Raw genomic sequence first — 16695 nt, 5'->3', positions numbered from 1 at the left:
TAAAACAATTTTAATAAAAATTTGCAAAATGCACACAGACACACACACGCACAATTTTGTTAAAAGAAGAAACACTCCTAAAATAGTGATGACCTTTAAAGGGGCCAATTGTGAACAATTCCAGTCACACTCTCTCAGGGAAACTATCCGTAAAGGGCCAGATGGTGAATATTTTCAGCTTTTCAGACCACAGGTCCCTGTCACTACTACTCAACTCTGCCTTTGCAGTGAGGAAGTAGCCAGAGACAAGACATAAATGACAGGCATGACTGTGTCCCAATAAAACTTTATTTACGAAAACAGGCTGTGGGTTGCCTACGACTGAGGGGTTATAGTCTGCCGACCCCTGCTTTATAACCATAATCCACCAGAAGGGCGCAGACGGAAAAAAAATTTTCAAAAAAAGTTGTGCACACACTGTCTTTCATAGTATGTACATCCAGATCTTATAAAAAATCCTTTAAGCAACCCAATCTAACACAACATACTTCATTCAAAGTCTTATTATAGAAACCTCGCTCCTTGGAGTTTTATGGGATCGATGCTGCCATCTCGTGGTCACACAAAAGAACAGCCTTCGTGGTCTCCATTCCCCATTGAGCATATGTGGGAGTCCTGTTCTAAGAATCTGATGGGGGTCGGGGCGCCTGGGTGGCTCAGTCCTTAAGCATCAGCCTTGGGCTCAGATCATGATCCTAGTATCCAGGGATCATCCAGGCATGGTCAGGGGATCAAACCCCCACATCCGGCTCCCTGCTTGGTGGGAAGCCTGCTTCTCCCTCTCCCACTCCCCCTGCTTGTGTTCTCTCTTTCCCTGTGTGTCGATCTCTCTGTCAAATAAATAAGTAAAATCTTAAAAAACAAAAAAGTAAAAAAAACAAAACACATGACGGGGATGTGAGTACTGAAATGACATCATGACTCAAGGAACTCAACGGAAATAGGTGCCATCAATTTTCTGAAGCCTCAACTTGCCAAACTCTTGCGACAGCTACTGAGCAAAAGAAACTCTCACAAGGGTTCTGCCAGCGATTTACTCTCATGGAGCCAAACCTCAGAAGAGAATCTGAAAAACAATGGGCAGGGCAAGAATAATCCAAGCACCTACCCCCAGATTTTGAAACTGAAGACTTTTTTTTTTTTTTTAATTTAACTCAAGGTTTAGAAAGAAAATAAGACCAAAACCCCAACTTACTAAAATCAACCCCAATTCTACAATCACGGGGAAGGAAGGAAGTGACAATGCTGTTGACCGATGCACTCACGGACTCTCGCCCAACGGGGACGGGGCACCTGTGGGAGCACAGGAAGAAGATGTACGCTCGTCCCAGGACACAAATTCGGGACAAGGGAGAGACAGGCCAGTAAGAAGAGTATCACATGATCAGGGCCCACGTGAAAGATGTCTTTGGAGGGCCCTAGGGACCCAGAGGAGAGAACTAGCTCTGGTAGGTCCACTACTAGGAAGGCTTCCAGGGGCAGGTAGCATTCTGGTTGCTTCTTTTAGGAGGAGCGCAAGGTTACAAAGGGATGGGGAGAAAAGCCGTGAGCAGAGAGAGCAACACTGGGACAGGGATGGTTCTGCGTGTGGACTCACACTCACACACAACATCGGGGGAGCCCAAGAGAAGCCGACCTTAGGAGCTCTGATGCATGTCCCCTTTGGGCAACTTACGGCCTCTCTCACGCAGAAGGGAAATGGTTTGGGGGACAGTGACGTGGAGGGCAGAGCTGGGCCCCAGAGCCCCAGTGCCTCCTGGCCCTTCTCTCTCTGTCATCTCCATCCACAGCCAAGAGACAATGGTCTCTACCCATTTGACTTGATCCACAATAACAAACGCCAATGGTACGCAGAAGCTGTCCATGTAGGACAGGTTGACTGGGGACCAGACACGTATTTCACGAGAACACGAGTCCCCTGAACCTTGGAAATTAACAGGAAGCACGCCTTCGGGAAGCAGCTCATCTCACTCACACATCCTGCTGGCCCCAGTCCGGTGGAACACACACACACACACACACACACTCACTCACACTCACACACCGCGCACGGTCCACGTCGCAGCCATACCTGGGTTGCTGCTGAGGAAGGCCAGGGGGCTCTCGCTGGGGTCCAGAGGGCCGTCGGCTCGGTGGGGCGGGCAGTCCAGCAGCTGCACGCCTCCCTCGGGCTCAGGGCAGGTCCTCACCAGGAGGCCCAGGGACGGCTGCGCGAGGAAATCTTTGAGCACAGAGGAGTTCAGGGTGCCTGCAGCCCGATTACTGATCTCGAGAATCTCATCTCCTGCTTTCAGGCCTGCCAACGCGAGACGGAAAATGTTTCATTTCACACACACATTAAAGCAGCCGCTGCAGCGGGGACAAGTCAGATCGCGACAGCACAGAAGGCCCGAGAAAGGGCACGCGGGGCTCCCGCGTCACGGGCCTCCCAGCCCCGGTGCTGGTGTCCATGGGGGGGGCCCGTCCTCCACAGCCAGGATCAGGAGATCACAAGGGCCTTGGTTCCAGAAGGTTCTGGACACGGATGTGACAGCATGCCTACCTGTCCTGAATATACCGACCAAACCCACTGACTCCTTCCCAAATCTCTATGCTTTGGGCATCGGCCAATTCCTCCTCACAAATGCTACTTCTGGCTGCTATCCTCAGTTTTGGGGGGAGAAGCAGAAATGCTCTGACTACTGCAATTAGTAGGTTTTGCACACGCACATGCTACAGTGCACACGTGTGGCACAGCCCGCTAACATCTCCTGATCACCGCCATGGAATGAGCTTGGGAGCCAGCATGCGGGGAGTCGCTTCTGGCCACGACCACAGAAATTGACTCGATCCCCAACACAATCTATGAACCAAATAGGATCATTTTACGCCCTCCTCCCTTCGCTGAACTATATCAGGACCTCGGAGTGCGTATCTCTCGGAAGGTTCCGGAAGGTTCCGCTGCTTTTGCAAAGCACGCTGGGAGAGCTGCTGAAGGGACCCAAAGGAGCAACCATGAAGTAGCCCAACCCAAACGAACAAGAGGTTGTGACGGACCCTCCCTGGGGGATTTCAACCTGATGTTAAGAGAACATGTCAGCCGTTTGAGAAAGGGAGAGGGCAGAGCAGAACGTGGAAAAAGCCGAACTATTGTTTCAGCTAGGAAGGAAAAAAAGAGTCCAATTCTTATTTTATAGACTCAAGTAGAAAAGCAAACTCGACAAAGGGAGTGAGTGAAGGGAAAGGTAAGGAATGAGCTGTAGAAATGAGAAGCCACGCAGATTCCACAGATCCCACCTCTGAAGCCACGGGAAAGTATTTCCCCAGAGACATTCTCACTCCCCAGCTTCACCAAGTCATACTCCCTGGTCATCTGTACTCCGGTTTCCAAACTACTTGACATCCGTCTTGTAGCATAAGATACTCCAAGAGAGGGATGCCTGGGTGGCTCAGTGGGTTAAGCCTCTGCCTTGGGCTTGGGTCGTGATCCCAGGGTCCTGGGATCAAGCCCCACATCAGGCTCTCCGCTCTGTGGGAAGCTGGTTTCCTCCTCTCTCTCTGCCTGCCTCTCTGCCTACTTGTGAGCTCTGTCTGTCAAATAAATAAATAAAATCTTTAAAAAAAAAAAAAAGATACTCTAAGAGATACTCTGAGTGAGAAGGCAATGGCAGGGAAAGGACAATACTTTTCCCAGTATGGAGGCGGGCTTCTGGGACGCTAACCACTCCATTTTTAGGTAAAAGATTCTGGCATCACGGCATTTGAGTTGAAAATACAAAATTTCCCCCATGCGAAAGGTAGCTAGTTTTTGGTTTTTTGAAGTCTTCTCTTGGAGACAACCCTTTTGCTTAGATATAAGAGGAGGTGATACAAAGAACAGAAGAAAGGACTTAAACATCTATGAGTTTGGGTTTTTGTTTTTTTGAGAGAGGGGCATAGAGAGACAAAGAGAAAGAGAGAGAGAATCTCAAGCAGGCTCCACACTGAGCACAGAGCCCAAAGCGGGACTCGATCCCACAACCCTGAGATCATAACCGGAGCCGAAATCAAAAGTCAGCCGCTTAACCGACTGACCCATCCAGGTGCCCCAAGTTTGTTTCTTTCATTCCAAGACCTTCCAGGTTCACTATGAATGGTAGAACCAAAGTGTGTAGTAGGACAAACGGGGACGCCCCCCAAAGATACATCCATGTCCCAGAAGCTGTGAATGGGGCCTTATTAGAAACAGAATCTGCAGAGTTGTAATTAAATACGCGATCTTGAGACAGACCAAGCTGGATTTTCTGGTGGGTCCTAAACCCACTGACGATGTCCTTTGAAAAGACACACAGAAAGGAGAAGGCCATGTAGAAACAGGGGCAGCCACGGGGGCTGGAGGCCACGGAACCCTCAGAGCCACCAGCATTTGGAGGAGGCAAGGAGGGGCTCTTCCTAGAGAATTCCGAGAGGACACAGACCTCTGGCCTCCAGAACGGGAGGGAATACATTTCTGTTGCTTTACACACCCCGACCACACCCCCCACAAGTTTGTCGTCATTACAGCAGCCCTAGAAAATGACTCTAGGCAGCTGGCTAAGGGACTTATTCTCAGTATTAACACGTGACTGTGGGCAGCCCAGCAGGAGTGAGCCACGGAGCACCCCACCGGGGTCTTTGGTCCCCATGTCACCGTGTAACTGCTCAGTGACCGTGGGCACGTTACTGAATCTCTCCCAGCCCCAGTTTCCTCCTAAGTAAAAGTGACAATGAGCTCAGGGAGATTAAGCACAGCATCGAGCACAGGGAGGATCTATTTCAACAGAGGCGAACTCTCGTTAATACACAGCAGAAGAAAAAAAAAATACACAGCAGAAGAAAAGGGAAAGCTCTTCTCGCTCACAGAAAACCAGGGAGGGCCTTCCCAGAAGCAATCCCCGTAACTGGCCGTGGCAAAATGAAGCGTCTAGAAGATGCTGAGAAAGACGCACGTGGCTTTCTCAACTGGGCCCTGTGCTGTGCAGCCATCCGAAAAACACGTCGATGGCAGCCTGTGAGATGCGAGATCCCGGCCTCGGGTGACCCCAAGAGTAGAAGGACAGGCCCGAGCTGAAGAGAGAGAAGTGTTAGAAGAACATACTTCGGTTCAAAAAGTCAATTCTGGGGCGCCTGGGTGGCTCAGTGGGCTAAGCCGCTGCCTTCGGCTCAGGTCATGATCTCAGGGTCCTGGGATCGAGTCCCGCATCGGGCTCTCTGCTCAGTGGGGAGCCTGCTTCCTCCTCTCTCTCTCTCTGCCTGCCTCTCTGCCTACTTGTGATCTCTCTCTGTCAAATAAATAAATAAAATCTTTAAAAAAAAAAAAAGTCAATTCTGTAAGTACAGCCAATGTGAGATCCAGCAGAGGGGTAGGTGGGTATTAGAGGGGGATGAACCCTTAGCTCAGGACAAGCCAAAAGCCCAAGGTGGCTCCCAAAAATAAATAAAAGACTTAGTTAGAAGGTGATGGGCATCCAACGCAGTCTATGAAGAATGAGGTAGGGGCGCCTGGGTGGCTCAGTGGGTTAAGCCTCCACCTTCAGCTCCGGTCATGATCTTAGGGTCCTGGGATCGAGCCCCACATCTGCTCAGCGGGGGGCCTGCTCCCCTCCCCACCTCTCTCTCTGCCTGCCTCTCTGCCTACTTGTGATCTCTCTGTCAAATAAATTTTTAAAAAATCTAAAAAAAAAAAAAAAAGAATGAGGTAAAACAGAAATCGGACGCTAAAGGAGGAGAATGTTTTGTGATGACCCAGAGGTCTGCACATAGAGGCCAGATATAACATTAAAACACAACAACAACAACAAAAAACTATCACCTAAATATCTTTCTTGACGTTGCTTTCTATGAGCGGGTATTAGGATGGTGTTCGTGACCCAGGTGGCCAAATGGCCATCACTCTTCAGTGTACAGAGAACAGGACGACAGGGGCCGGTGGGCTGGAGCAAAAGACCATTTGTTTTTATCTAACACCAGGGTTCCCGGATTCAAAGAACTAAAACAGGAAGTGACTGAGGCCGAGGCTGCACATTTCCCCACCTCCACACCGACGCCAACAGGCACACTCTCCGCGCGCTGCTAGAGATAACAATCAGCCTTTGGGTTTGAAGGTGTAGGAACCCTACCTTCCTCTACTCTTAGCTGAGCTACAGCTCCAGCCCCCGCCTCCAGACCCTGACACAGTGTCAGACCCTGGCCTCCAGGCTGCCTTTGGCCTTGGAAAGGACAGAAGGAAAATCCTCCTCCATAAGAACAGTGGATAAATGACTTTGACTTTATTTGCCCTTTGTCACACTTCCATCCTTGGCTTACAGCACAGGGCGAGGTCACCTGCGCGGGTGGCTCGTAAGTCATGAACACCCAGAGCTAAACTGTGCCAAGACACGGAAGGAGGTGGCAAGGGAGGGCACTCTACCAGTTCCTTGGCTGCCCCACTCAGCGGCTCTAAATGAGCAGACACAAGGCCAAGTGTGTAATATCTCAGGCCAAGTGACCCAGATGTTTTGGTCTTCTCCATTCAACGGGTATGATTTTGCCACCACCTGGATGGAAACTAAGAATTCTGTAACAAGAATGAAAGAAAGGTGGATTTTGAGCCCTGCCTACCTGTGAGATGTGCTTATGCTAAGTATGGTGGGCAAGAAAGGGTCCTCCAAAATTCATGTCCACCCGGAATATCAGAATGTGACCTGAGCTGGAAACAGGGTCTCTGCAGATGTAACCGAGCTGAGATAAAACCATCCTGGATTAGGATGGGCCCTAAGACCAGTGACCAGTATTCTTCTAAGAAGGCCACGTAGACACGGAGGCACACAGGGAAGAAGGCCACAGGACGACAGAGCAGGGACTGGAGGGGGGCAGGCACAAGCCAAGGAATGTTGAGGACCGCCAGCAAGCCCTGGAAGCAAGGACGAGGCATGGAACAGATTTTTCTCTCAGAGGCTCCAGAAGGAAAACAGCCCACACCTTGATTCTGAACTTCAGGCCTCCTGAACTAGAAAAGCATACATTCCTGTTGTTTCTGATCACTCAGTTTGTGATCATTTGTTACTGTAGCCCAAGGAAACTAACACAGGAAGCAAAAAATCTAGGCTGAAAAGATTCTCTCTGAGCACAAAGAGGAAAGAGAGCTGAGGTTTCACAAGTCACCCGGACTCCAGTGAGCCCTCGTAGGGCTGCAGGCGGGGTGGGACGGAGGAGAGCTCTCTGTGCCAGGCAAGAAGACGGGATCCTGAAGCCCTAGGTTCCCAACATCTGCTGAGATTTCTCCATGAATGGGAGCAAGACAACATCCACTCTGAAAGAGATCTGCAGGCTCAGGACAGAGGCAATGGCAGCGGGGGCCAACACAGGGGGGTGTTCCCAAATGCTGCTTCGGGAAAACCCCCCTAGGACTTCCACACCATCCTGCCTGGTAGAGAAAGACAATCATGTCAGACTAGAATGGAATTTCCCACTTGCCCCAAGGACAAGGGCTCAGAATCAGATTTAAAATCCAAGAACGGGACATTTCTTATCCACCTGAGTTTAGAGAATAAAATCCATATTCCTCCAAGGGTTTTCAATAAGACAGGGTTCAAATAATCTGCACCACCAGAGACACCCCAAGGGGAATTTAGGAGAGGCAGACAGACAAACGAATAAGACAGCCAACGACTTACCCTTCTTGGAAGCTAAACCGGTTTCCTTTACACTATTCACGTACAGCCTTCGAACACCATCTTCTTCCACAGAGGAAAGTGAAAACCCTAGAAAACACAGAAGCCAGAATGGTAGGGCTCACACCTTCTGAATGTTTACCAAACAGCAGGAAGTACCCGCTGTGAACGACGTATGTTGAATGTTTTTGGTTACAGTTTGGAGCAATTGTTTTTCCTTGTTCGTATTATTTTTGCAAAGCAGAAAAATGTATTTTTGGAAAACTCTTTAAAAAAAGCCACTACTTGTAAAAATTAGTCTTACCAGGTACGTCTGTCCTCATACTACCTACCTACCAACTCAAACGGAAGACGATTTTATTTTTTTACCTTGCTCGCTAGTATATGCCAGTGTTTGTTCTTCCTTGTCTCCCCCCAGCACAAACAGAATGATGAGCTTATCTCACCTGGGTCCTCTTGACTCTTCTTAGCCAATCCTTGTCCTACAATACATTACACCTGACAACTTTATGGTGTGTGTTCTGCCATAGGTACTATTGTACTGACAACTAGTTTGATTTAATAAAATTCTGCAAACAGGATTAAGTAGCAACTCACTTGACAAATCTTATTTTATAGTGAAATGGATTGATTTCACATTCTACTAATGTGTGATCTTAACATTGCCTTATTACCTGTCCAGTCTTCCAGAGCCCAAAGCCCATTACTCATTAATCCTGGGGTTGTTACATTCTGAAAAAGAGGGGATCTGAGACGCTCCTGATCCTGGGGCTACTGGATCACCTCTGTGACCCAAAGCCCTGGTCACCTCTGTTTCTAGAGAGTCTCATTACAACTCTTTCCAGATCGGGGTGCCTGGCCGGCTCAGTCAGTGAAGCATCTGACTCCTGATCCCGGCGTCCTGAGAGGCACGTTATGTGTAGAGATTACTTACACACACACACACACACACACACGACCCTCCTTCTGATCCACCAGTGCAAGGTCCCAACCAGTACAACCTTTCCCTCAAATAAAACTTGGATGAACATCCCTAAAAGAGCCACAAGAATGAAAGCAGTTGTAAAGATCTGACATCATTCAGGTCTGGGTGAAAAATAATCCCATTATACAGGTACTTACCTTGAGGCTGAAAAAACCACATTGGTTTTAAAGAACAAATAAGCAAATAACAACAACACAGAAGAACTAATTACAGGATGGGGACCCCGGGAATCATCAAGACTTTTCAGGCCATGTCATAACAAATATGTGTTTTTCTGTTTCATTCACAGGACCAGGAAATGGATACCCACACACGGGCAAAACTACCAACTGTCCTCGCCCACTCCAGTACCATAACTCCCTCAGATGGGGACAACACAGGCCACGCCCTGAGGACTTTCCACTCCTATTTTTAATTCCATTCTTACAGCCACTTGCAACTTTCCGATTACGGTTCACGAAGCCTCACTCGAGTAAAAACAATTTTATACATGAGCTACTGACGTGGACATTAGCCTTAAAATAGGTCTATCCATCTCTGTTTCAGGAGAGAATTTTTTTTCCTCATCCGTTAGAATAAATGCAGAACCGAGGGTTAGGTCAAAAGAAAGAATGGATAAGATTCATTAAATACAGGAATCTCCTTTCTGAAATGTTGTGACTCTGTAAAGTTCTGAGGCCAAATTTCTTTCTCTATTAAAACTAAAGTGAGGGGGAGCCTGGGTGGCTCAGTGGGTTAAGTCTCTGCCTTCGGCTAGGGTTGTGATCTGAGGGTCCTGGGATCGAGCCCCACATCAGGCTCTCTGCTCAGCGGGAAGCCTGCTTCTCCCTCTCTCTCTGCTTGCCTCTCTGCCTACTTGTGATCTCTCTTTCTCTGTCAAATATATTAAAAAAAAAAAAAAAAAAAAAAAAAAAAAAAACAAAAACTAAAGTGAGCAGTAAATGCCAAGGTGTTAGGGGAAAAGCCACCTGAAGCCACCAGAACAGGAGACGGTGGAAAACAGGATCCAAACCTCCTTAAGCCAAAGTCAGTGGAGAAGGCTGAGCTGTTCCTCTGCCCCATCCGCTCTTCTCTTGGTCTTCTTTTTTATAACCAAGAGAGAATAACAAAGACTCGGCTGACCATGAAATTGGCACTGGGCAAATAGGGCTCTGCGAAACAGATCGGACCCCCCAAGTTGGTGGCGAATCTCTGTGACAGGATTGCTGAAGAAAGCTTTAGCAATTTTTTCTGGAAGATCAGGCAAGTGGAAGCCGACATGCACAAAGTTAGTAGCAGTTGAGCCCTGCGCTGGAAATCCTATCAAAAGACACCCGTTTAGTGTTAAGCAAACAGCAGTCCCTCTCAGCGTTCAGAAAGGCAGCTTTCCCCTCATTCGGCTGCGCAGCAGACATCCCTAGGGCTCTCAGGGTCCCCAAGAGCAGCCTCCATTTCAAGATGTCAGGAAAGTGCACACTCGGGGGAGGAGGGATTTACACCCATCTTCGACACTGACAGATACGAAGAAAATAGGGTACATCCTACAGCTGGGTTATTTTGAGGTTACTAAAGAACACTGATTTTAACAGTTAATCAGTACAGGCGAGATTTTTTTTTTCCTTTTAAATAGGATAATAACGATCTAATTCCCAGGCTGATGAATGTAAAGTAGCCCCAAAAGACTGCCGATAGGAGGCAGGAGGAGTTACAGAATATAAGCCCAACGTACCCGCCCCCTCGGAAGGCCGTCAGTTACACCACGAGTGCCGAACTGCTCTCGAGAATGACGGAAGTGATTCAAACTAAGAAAAGAAACCAAGGTGACAAAGTCCTGTGAGAACCAACCAGAAGGTTCTTCGTACTAAAATCTATAGCCAAAGAAAAATCATGACAACATCAGAAACAGCAGGGAAGTACCCAAAATCAGATTCCAGGGTACAGGGAAATTCAGAGAATGGGCCAAGTGAAGGCACCTCTGACAGAAACGGTTCACACGACCGAAGCACACCAGCGGCAGTCCCCGGAGAACAAGGAATGAATGTTCCTTAAACGATGCGTCGAGGCATCCCAGGTGAGTTCAAGGCAGCCGAGGCGATCATGTTTCATCTCCTAACTACCTGATCTGATTTCAACGAGGTTTGCAAATACCCTGCAGCAGAGGTGGTGGGAAGGGCAACCGGGAGATATTAAGGAAGCGTCAAATCTTCCCAGTGGTTCCATCCGTTGGATTATTAGGTGCTATTCGCCTCCCTGAAGTGCTCTAAGACAGAGGGCAGCATGTGGCTTGTAATTAGCTTTTTGTACGCTGGCGCTCGCTAGTCACTTTCACATATACCAAGCTCGGGACACGGCAGGAAGGCGCCCTTCCTGGGTGCTGGGGTTCGGTAGGGATACGCTGGATTTGGAGAGTCGCTGGTGGTTCTGAGTTCAGAGGCAACCGGGCCTCTCGGGATTGGGGGACTGTTTAACTTCTCAATCAATACGCTGTTGGAAGACCTTATGCCCGCGTGAACTCAGAGTAGCCCCTGCAGCAGGTTCTAGAAAGTGCAATCCAGGATCCCAGCACAGCTGGCTGCTGACAGTCGCCTAAGGACAGAAACTGAGACTAAGCGTTAAGAACCCCGCCGTGTGACCTTGGCACACCCCCACGCGTGAGCTCTCCTAGTTTACGAAAGCAGCGGTGGTCCGCGGGGGACAGGAAAACAAAACGAAACAAAAACCCTGCTTCCGAAGACATCAGACGGTCTGAGAAGTGCAGCTGACAAGACGTTCTGGGCAGATGTCGGATGCGCTGTAACACCTTCGGCGTGGAAATGCAAGTGGGTTGAGTCATGTCAGTAAAAAAAAATATATATATATATATATATATATATATATATATAACACAATTACAGCAGTTTTATGCCCCATTTCCGAGTCCAAGTACCAGTCAACCTTAAAGTTCCGTATCAGGAGCTTGAAATTCAGCCCTCTCCTGCTTCTCGCTGCTTGAAGAGAAAAGAGTGCATGGTGCATCTTCCTTTGAAGAACCCAGATGCTTCTTTATAGCACCGCTCCCAGTAACTGCTTTAATGACCAAGGGCACGCTTCTGAGGCATAATAAGCCCTTCACAGACATTTTTCCTCTGCCATCGAAAACATCCTCCGGATTTACGACATCTTTAGTTTTAGGGTCAAGAGGGAAACAGCAGGAAGGCGTCGTGCCGGTGACCGGGGTTCACAATTAGGTTCTCTTCGTTAAGCCACGTGGCCTCGGGAGCGTTCGGAGACGAGGACGGGGCACCTGCGGGAGCGAGTGCGGAAGGACCGCGCCCTCCCGCTGCGCAGGAAAGGACCTGAAGATGCTCAGATGCTAAAAAGCCGAAAACTGAACTCAGGGAGAAGCCGTAAATGAGCATATAGCGTAGGCTCCTGTCATTCCCTCCGGCTCTCCAGGCTCCCCTCCTCCCTGCACAGAGCAGGGCTATACTTCCCTGCCCCCCGGAGGACACTGGGGTGCACAGGGCCTGGCTTACCACCTGATCTCACCACCTGCCCCAGGTGGCAGCGGCCGGGGGCCCGCGACCTGGAGTGAGGACCACACAGAGCGTCCCAGCCAACCCAGGACGGATGCGTGGTGACGTTTGGAAGGCATTTCCCTGTCCGGAGCTACCTCACGGCCACGCCCGCCACTCCTGACTAACGTGGTGGGATGAATTTCCCCACGTCTTTTGCTGAAACACCAGCTCCACTGCTTTTCCGATCACACGGCGTGATGCTAAGCAGTCGGAAGCATGGGGAAGGGATGATCTAGTCAACGACGCCAGGATGTGGGCAACAGCGGGGAGAGCGTTATCATGGCAACCCTGAGCGCTAGTCTTCGAAAGGCCTGTTCACCGGTCTGGCCCCTGGCTGGCATCTGGGGACCTGGATTTCGGGTGGGTTCCCATCACCCTCATGAGGCTCCCTGGGTCTCGGATGTGTGCAAGTAATATGGTTTACGCCCAACACCTGCTTTCCGCCTGGGAGTCCGAGACTCTGGTACACTCAAGGCAGAGGGTGTCTATGTGGCTGTCGGGGCACTGAGTCTCCAACAAGCTTCCCCACTGGACCACGGCTCCCAGGCACTGTCTGCTTGTTGCTGGGGACAGTAAGGACGCGCTGTGTGACTGGGGGAGGACTCTGGGAAGCTTGTACCGGGTTTCCTCCGACTCCACTGTGTGCCTTTCCCCTTTATTGATGCTGCTTTGTTCAGTTTCCCTGTAATAAGTCATGGTCGTGAGTAGGACTATATACGGAGTCCTCTGGGTCGTGTTAGTGAATCAGCAACTCTAGGGGTGGTCTTAGGGGCCCCCCATACAACCCCCAAATGAGTTCCTTTCACATGATTTGTGGGAGAAGGGAGAATAATGAGTATATCTGAGGGAGAGAGGTGTGAAAAGATCATTTCTTCATTACTAAGCGTATACCACAAGATAAAGTCATCCACTCCCGATACAGGCATTTCCTTTGTATGACAGTTGAATCCTGCTGATTAAGGTTATGAAATTTACGCTGAAGTCTTCCCCATACCCACAGTAAATATCTCTTTTTTCCTGACGTTGGCTGCTCTGCAGAGCACAGAAGCCAGATGTGCTATCTGTTCTAAACAGGCCCCAAAGGCATTTTCCTGAATTGTAAATAGGTGCATATTTACCCAGGAATTGCTTTAACTTGAAAAACACCAAAGATCAAAGAAAAATAAACGTACCATAATTATCACTGGCCGTATCTGACTTCTCAATCTGGATGTTCCGAGTGACTTTTGGGCAAATTTCAATTTCTTTGTACAGCTGAAAAGTTGACAAAGAGGAGTCTGATGAGGATTTCATTATAAATAACTTACTAGGAATAGACATCGTTTTGTGGCTCTATTTTCTCGCAATTGATACTTGGAAGTAAAGTCTCATCACATCCCAGCCCCTTTATCGAACTGAACTCATTAAGAACCACAGCAGAAATGTCAAACTCCTATTCCCCAACTTAGCTACGGTTCCAGTTTCTAAATAAGCCCTCAACACCACTTTGTGTGTCGTCTCCCACCTGGTACCTCTCACAGACCTGAGAAATAAATTGGCTAAAGTCATAAACAATCTCCAGTATTCGCGACGCCTCGCCTGGTGGCTTGGTCACTAAAGCGTCTGACTCTCGACGTCAGCTCAGGTCACGATCTCAGGGTCGTCTGATCAAGCCCCCTTCCCCCACACTGGGCATGGAGCCCACTTAAGATTCTCTCTCTTCTTCTCCCTCTGCACTTCCCCCAAAATCCCCAGTACTGGGGGAAAAATTTATTAAAATCAGAAAGAGATTGAAAAGATCTTGACAACAGATTTTTAGAAATAAGGAGAAATCTCTGTGCTTCCATTTTCTTCTGTTCACAAACCACTTTTGTCCAAAGGGCTCATGGTAGTACAATAGATCCCAACAAGTTAAAGAACTGAAATGGACAGCAAATTATATAAATGGAGGGTATTCTTGTTTAGCTGCTGGATTATACCAAATTAGCTAGGAAACTAAAGCATGTAAATTAATCAGTTCTCTAGAATCCCAAGAAATCTTGGGAGGGGAAAAAGGCAACAGAAAGCTGCAGGTCACACACCAGAAACTTTATCTGAATTTAGTTTAATTCATTTTCACTTGGAGGTACCAAACCTTACTTCTTAGGTAAGCAAGCCAAAGGCCATTTCCAAAATGATGATAAGTATTCCAAAAACAAATACGTGTGTCAAAGCTCATATGGAACGTAAAAGCTATCATTCAGTTTTGAACTGAAAATCTGTTTGTGCCAAGGTCAATAAGAAAAGGATGTCTCTTAGCATGAACGGGAAGTCTTGGTGGTTATCTAAACCTGCTCCCATCTCTGACCACATGGTGATTCCTCCAGAAATAATGTAATTCAGGCAAGTAGAAAAGAATGGCAGTTTCCTTTTCTTCTCTTAGGGCAGCTGACAGGTGGGAGAGATGAGTCTGATGCTTGGGACTCAGGGAGCCTGGAATAAAGGGACCACCAACCACACAGCCCAGGTCCTCTAGAACATGCTCACATCATGCAACTTTCAACAAATGCCATGGGTTAGGGATGTAATTTCATGTGCTTTTTTTTCCTTTTTGTACTTCAGAAAAATGTTCATACAAATACCTTCTACGAATCAGAAGAAATCAGTTACAAAACCTATCTTTAGTTCAGAAGATACAGTCACCAAAGTCAAAACTACCAAAAATACATTTTATGCCATTATTTGAGAACATCACGGACTGGTCAATAAAATGCCATGAACTGCGTTCCCTTTGACTTATTTTGAGCCTTGGTTTTTACTTTTATTTCCTTTTTAAAATTTAAACCATTAGCCAACATACAGTACACATCGTTAGTTTCAGAGGTCGTGTTCAAGAATTCCTCAGTTGCCTCTAACACCCAGCGCTCTTCACAGCATGCTTTTAAAAAATTTCCTTGAGAGCCAAAGTCTTACCCTAGGTGGCAGTATGCCACTGTTCCAATCATCTCCGGAAAGTTCCAAGTGGTTTCCACAGACCCGGTGGGACCATAGCTTTGTGAATAGTCTTCCTATTCTTTCCGATTATTGCCTCCTACTTTTGTTTGGATTTGGTGTGAAAGCCGTTGTGTCTTTGACCAGCGTCAGACGATAACTTAGTGTAATCTACTAAGCCCCTTGGCCACAGTCTTTTCTAGGGGTAGTTAGACTAACATCGTGTTTAGTAAAAAGCACTAATAAAACATATCGAAATCTCAAGAAGGGTCTGCACTTTAAAATATATTTTCAGTGCAAGCACAATCAATACGTGAAACTAGAAATGATAAAATTGTGTCCTTTTATACAAAGAGCTTCAACAGCGAAACGTCACAGACATTCCCTTTATTTGATTAAATCAACGGTGTCTCACGCTTTCCCGCTTTTCAAACACCAGATTAAAGGTCATCAGATTTAAGAAAAAACTTGATTACCAAGTGTTCAAGTTATCGTAAAATCATAATCCTCTGTTTCCACAGCTCCTCTGGGAGCCCTGGTCCAAGCCAGCAACACCCACTGCCCCTGCTACCACTGGCCACTAGCCCCCTAAATGCTCTCAGCTCTTTCTCTTATGGTCCACTGGCCACCCATCGGCCACAGTGAGCCCACTAAAACAGAAGTCTGCTAATGTCCTTCTTCCCCGGGGGCTTCCCCTCTCTCGCACACCCCAGATGGCCTACCCTGCTTCCGACTCCCTCCTCTCCTACATCCTCAAGCCTCCCTCCCCAGCCCCTTCACTTACCCTACCCACGGCCCTCCTCACACAGCAAGCAAACCCCCTTCACTCCCACTACTCCTGCCCCCTGCCCCCTGACAGGGCCTCAACCCCCTCTGTCCCTCAGCCTAGAACACTTCCCTCCAAAATACCTCCACGACTCATTGTCTCACTTCACTTCTGTTCACACATCACTCCAAACACAGCTGAAGGAGCAGCACCCTCGGCCTCCGGATGCCCCAACTTTCTGTCCCCTAGACCTAACCTTTCCTCCCCAAGCTCTTGACATCCTCCGAAAGTGTACATTTACATGTTTTTATGCAAAAAAAATTATATATTTTTATATCTGTCTTCACAAATTTGAATATCAGTTCCATGAAGAATGGAGACTTTTTTCCATCTTTTTTTTTTTTTAAGTAGGCTCTACGCCCAAGGTGGGACTTGAACTCATGACCCCAAGATTAAGAATCGTAAGCTTTGTGGGCTGCGCCAGCCAGGCATCCCTAGGAGGAAGGATTTTTGATGGCGTCTCCCAGTGCCTGGAACAGCTATAGTCGTGGTAGGCACACAGAAGTGCTAAATAAATATGTACTCGTTAGGAAATCAATTAATCAGTGTTTCTGCAAACTCTTTATTCCCCCATCACTTCAAGAAAAACACATTTAAAATGGGTTTTGAAAAGCCAGTGCTTCTCATTCATTATCATCCCATCCACGGGCCCAACCACCAAATAGGAACAAGTAGCCACGGAGATCGCACTTCTATCAGAACGTCAACAGCCAAGCAGACGAACAGGTCATGAACGCGTTGCAGCCATTC

The 16695-nt window shown here is 47.9% G+C and overlaps 1 protein-coding gene across 2 annotated transcripts in view; it reads right to left on the bottom strand.

Annotated features, from left to right (window-relative positions):
• The window catches only part of TIAM1 (TIAM Rac1 associated GEF 1), a 202566-nt gene that overhangs the window by 55445 nt on the left and 130426 nt on the right, over positions 1-16695 (bottom strand). For both annotated transcript variants that reach the window (XM_044251032.1, XM_044251033.1), the window contains exons 12-14: positions 13343-13424; positions 7653-7739; positions 2072-2296 (exon numbers count right to left, since the gene is read on the bottom strand). In XM_044251032.1, coding sequence (XP_044106967.1) covers positions 2072-2296; positions 7653-7739; positions 13343-13424 — 394 coding nt within the window. The remainder of the gene's footprint in view (positions 1-2071; positions 2297-7652; positions 7740-13342; positions 13425-16695) is intronic.

This window comes from Neovison vison, chromosome 6 (assembly GCF_020171115.1).
Source record: "Neovison vison isolate M4711 chromosome 6, ASM_NN_V1, whole genome shotgun sequence".
NCBI lineage: Eukaryota > Metazoa > Chordata > Mammalia > Carnivora > Mustelidae > Neogale > Neogale vison.
Note: the sequence above shows the minus strand (reverse complement) of the source record. Positions and strands in the feature narration are given on the sequence as shown.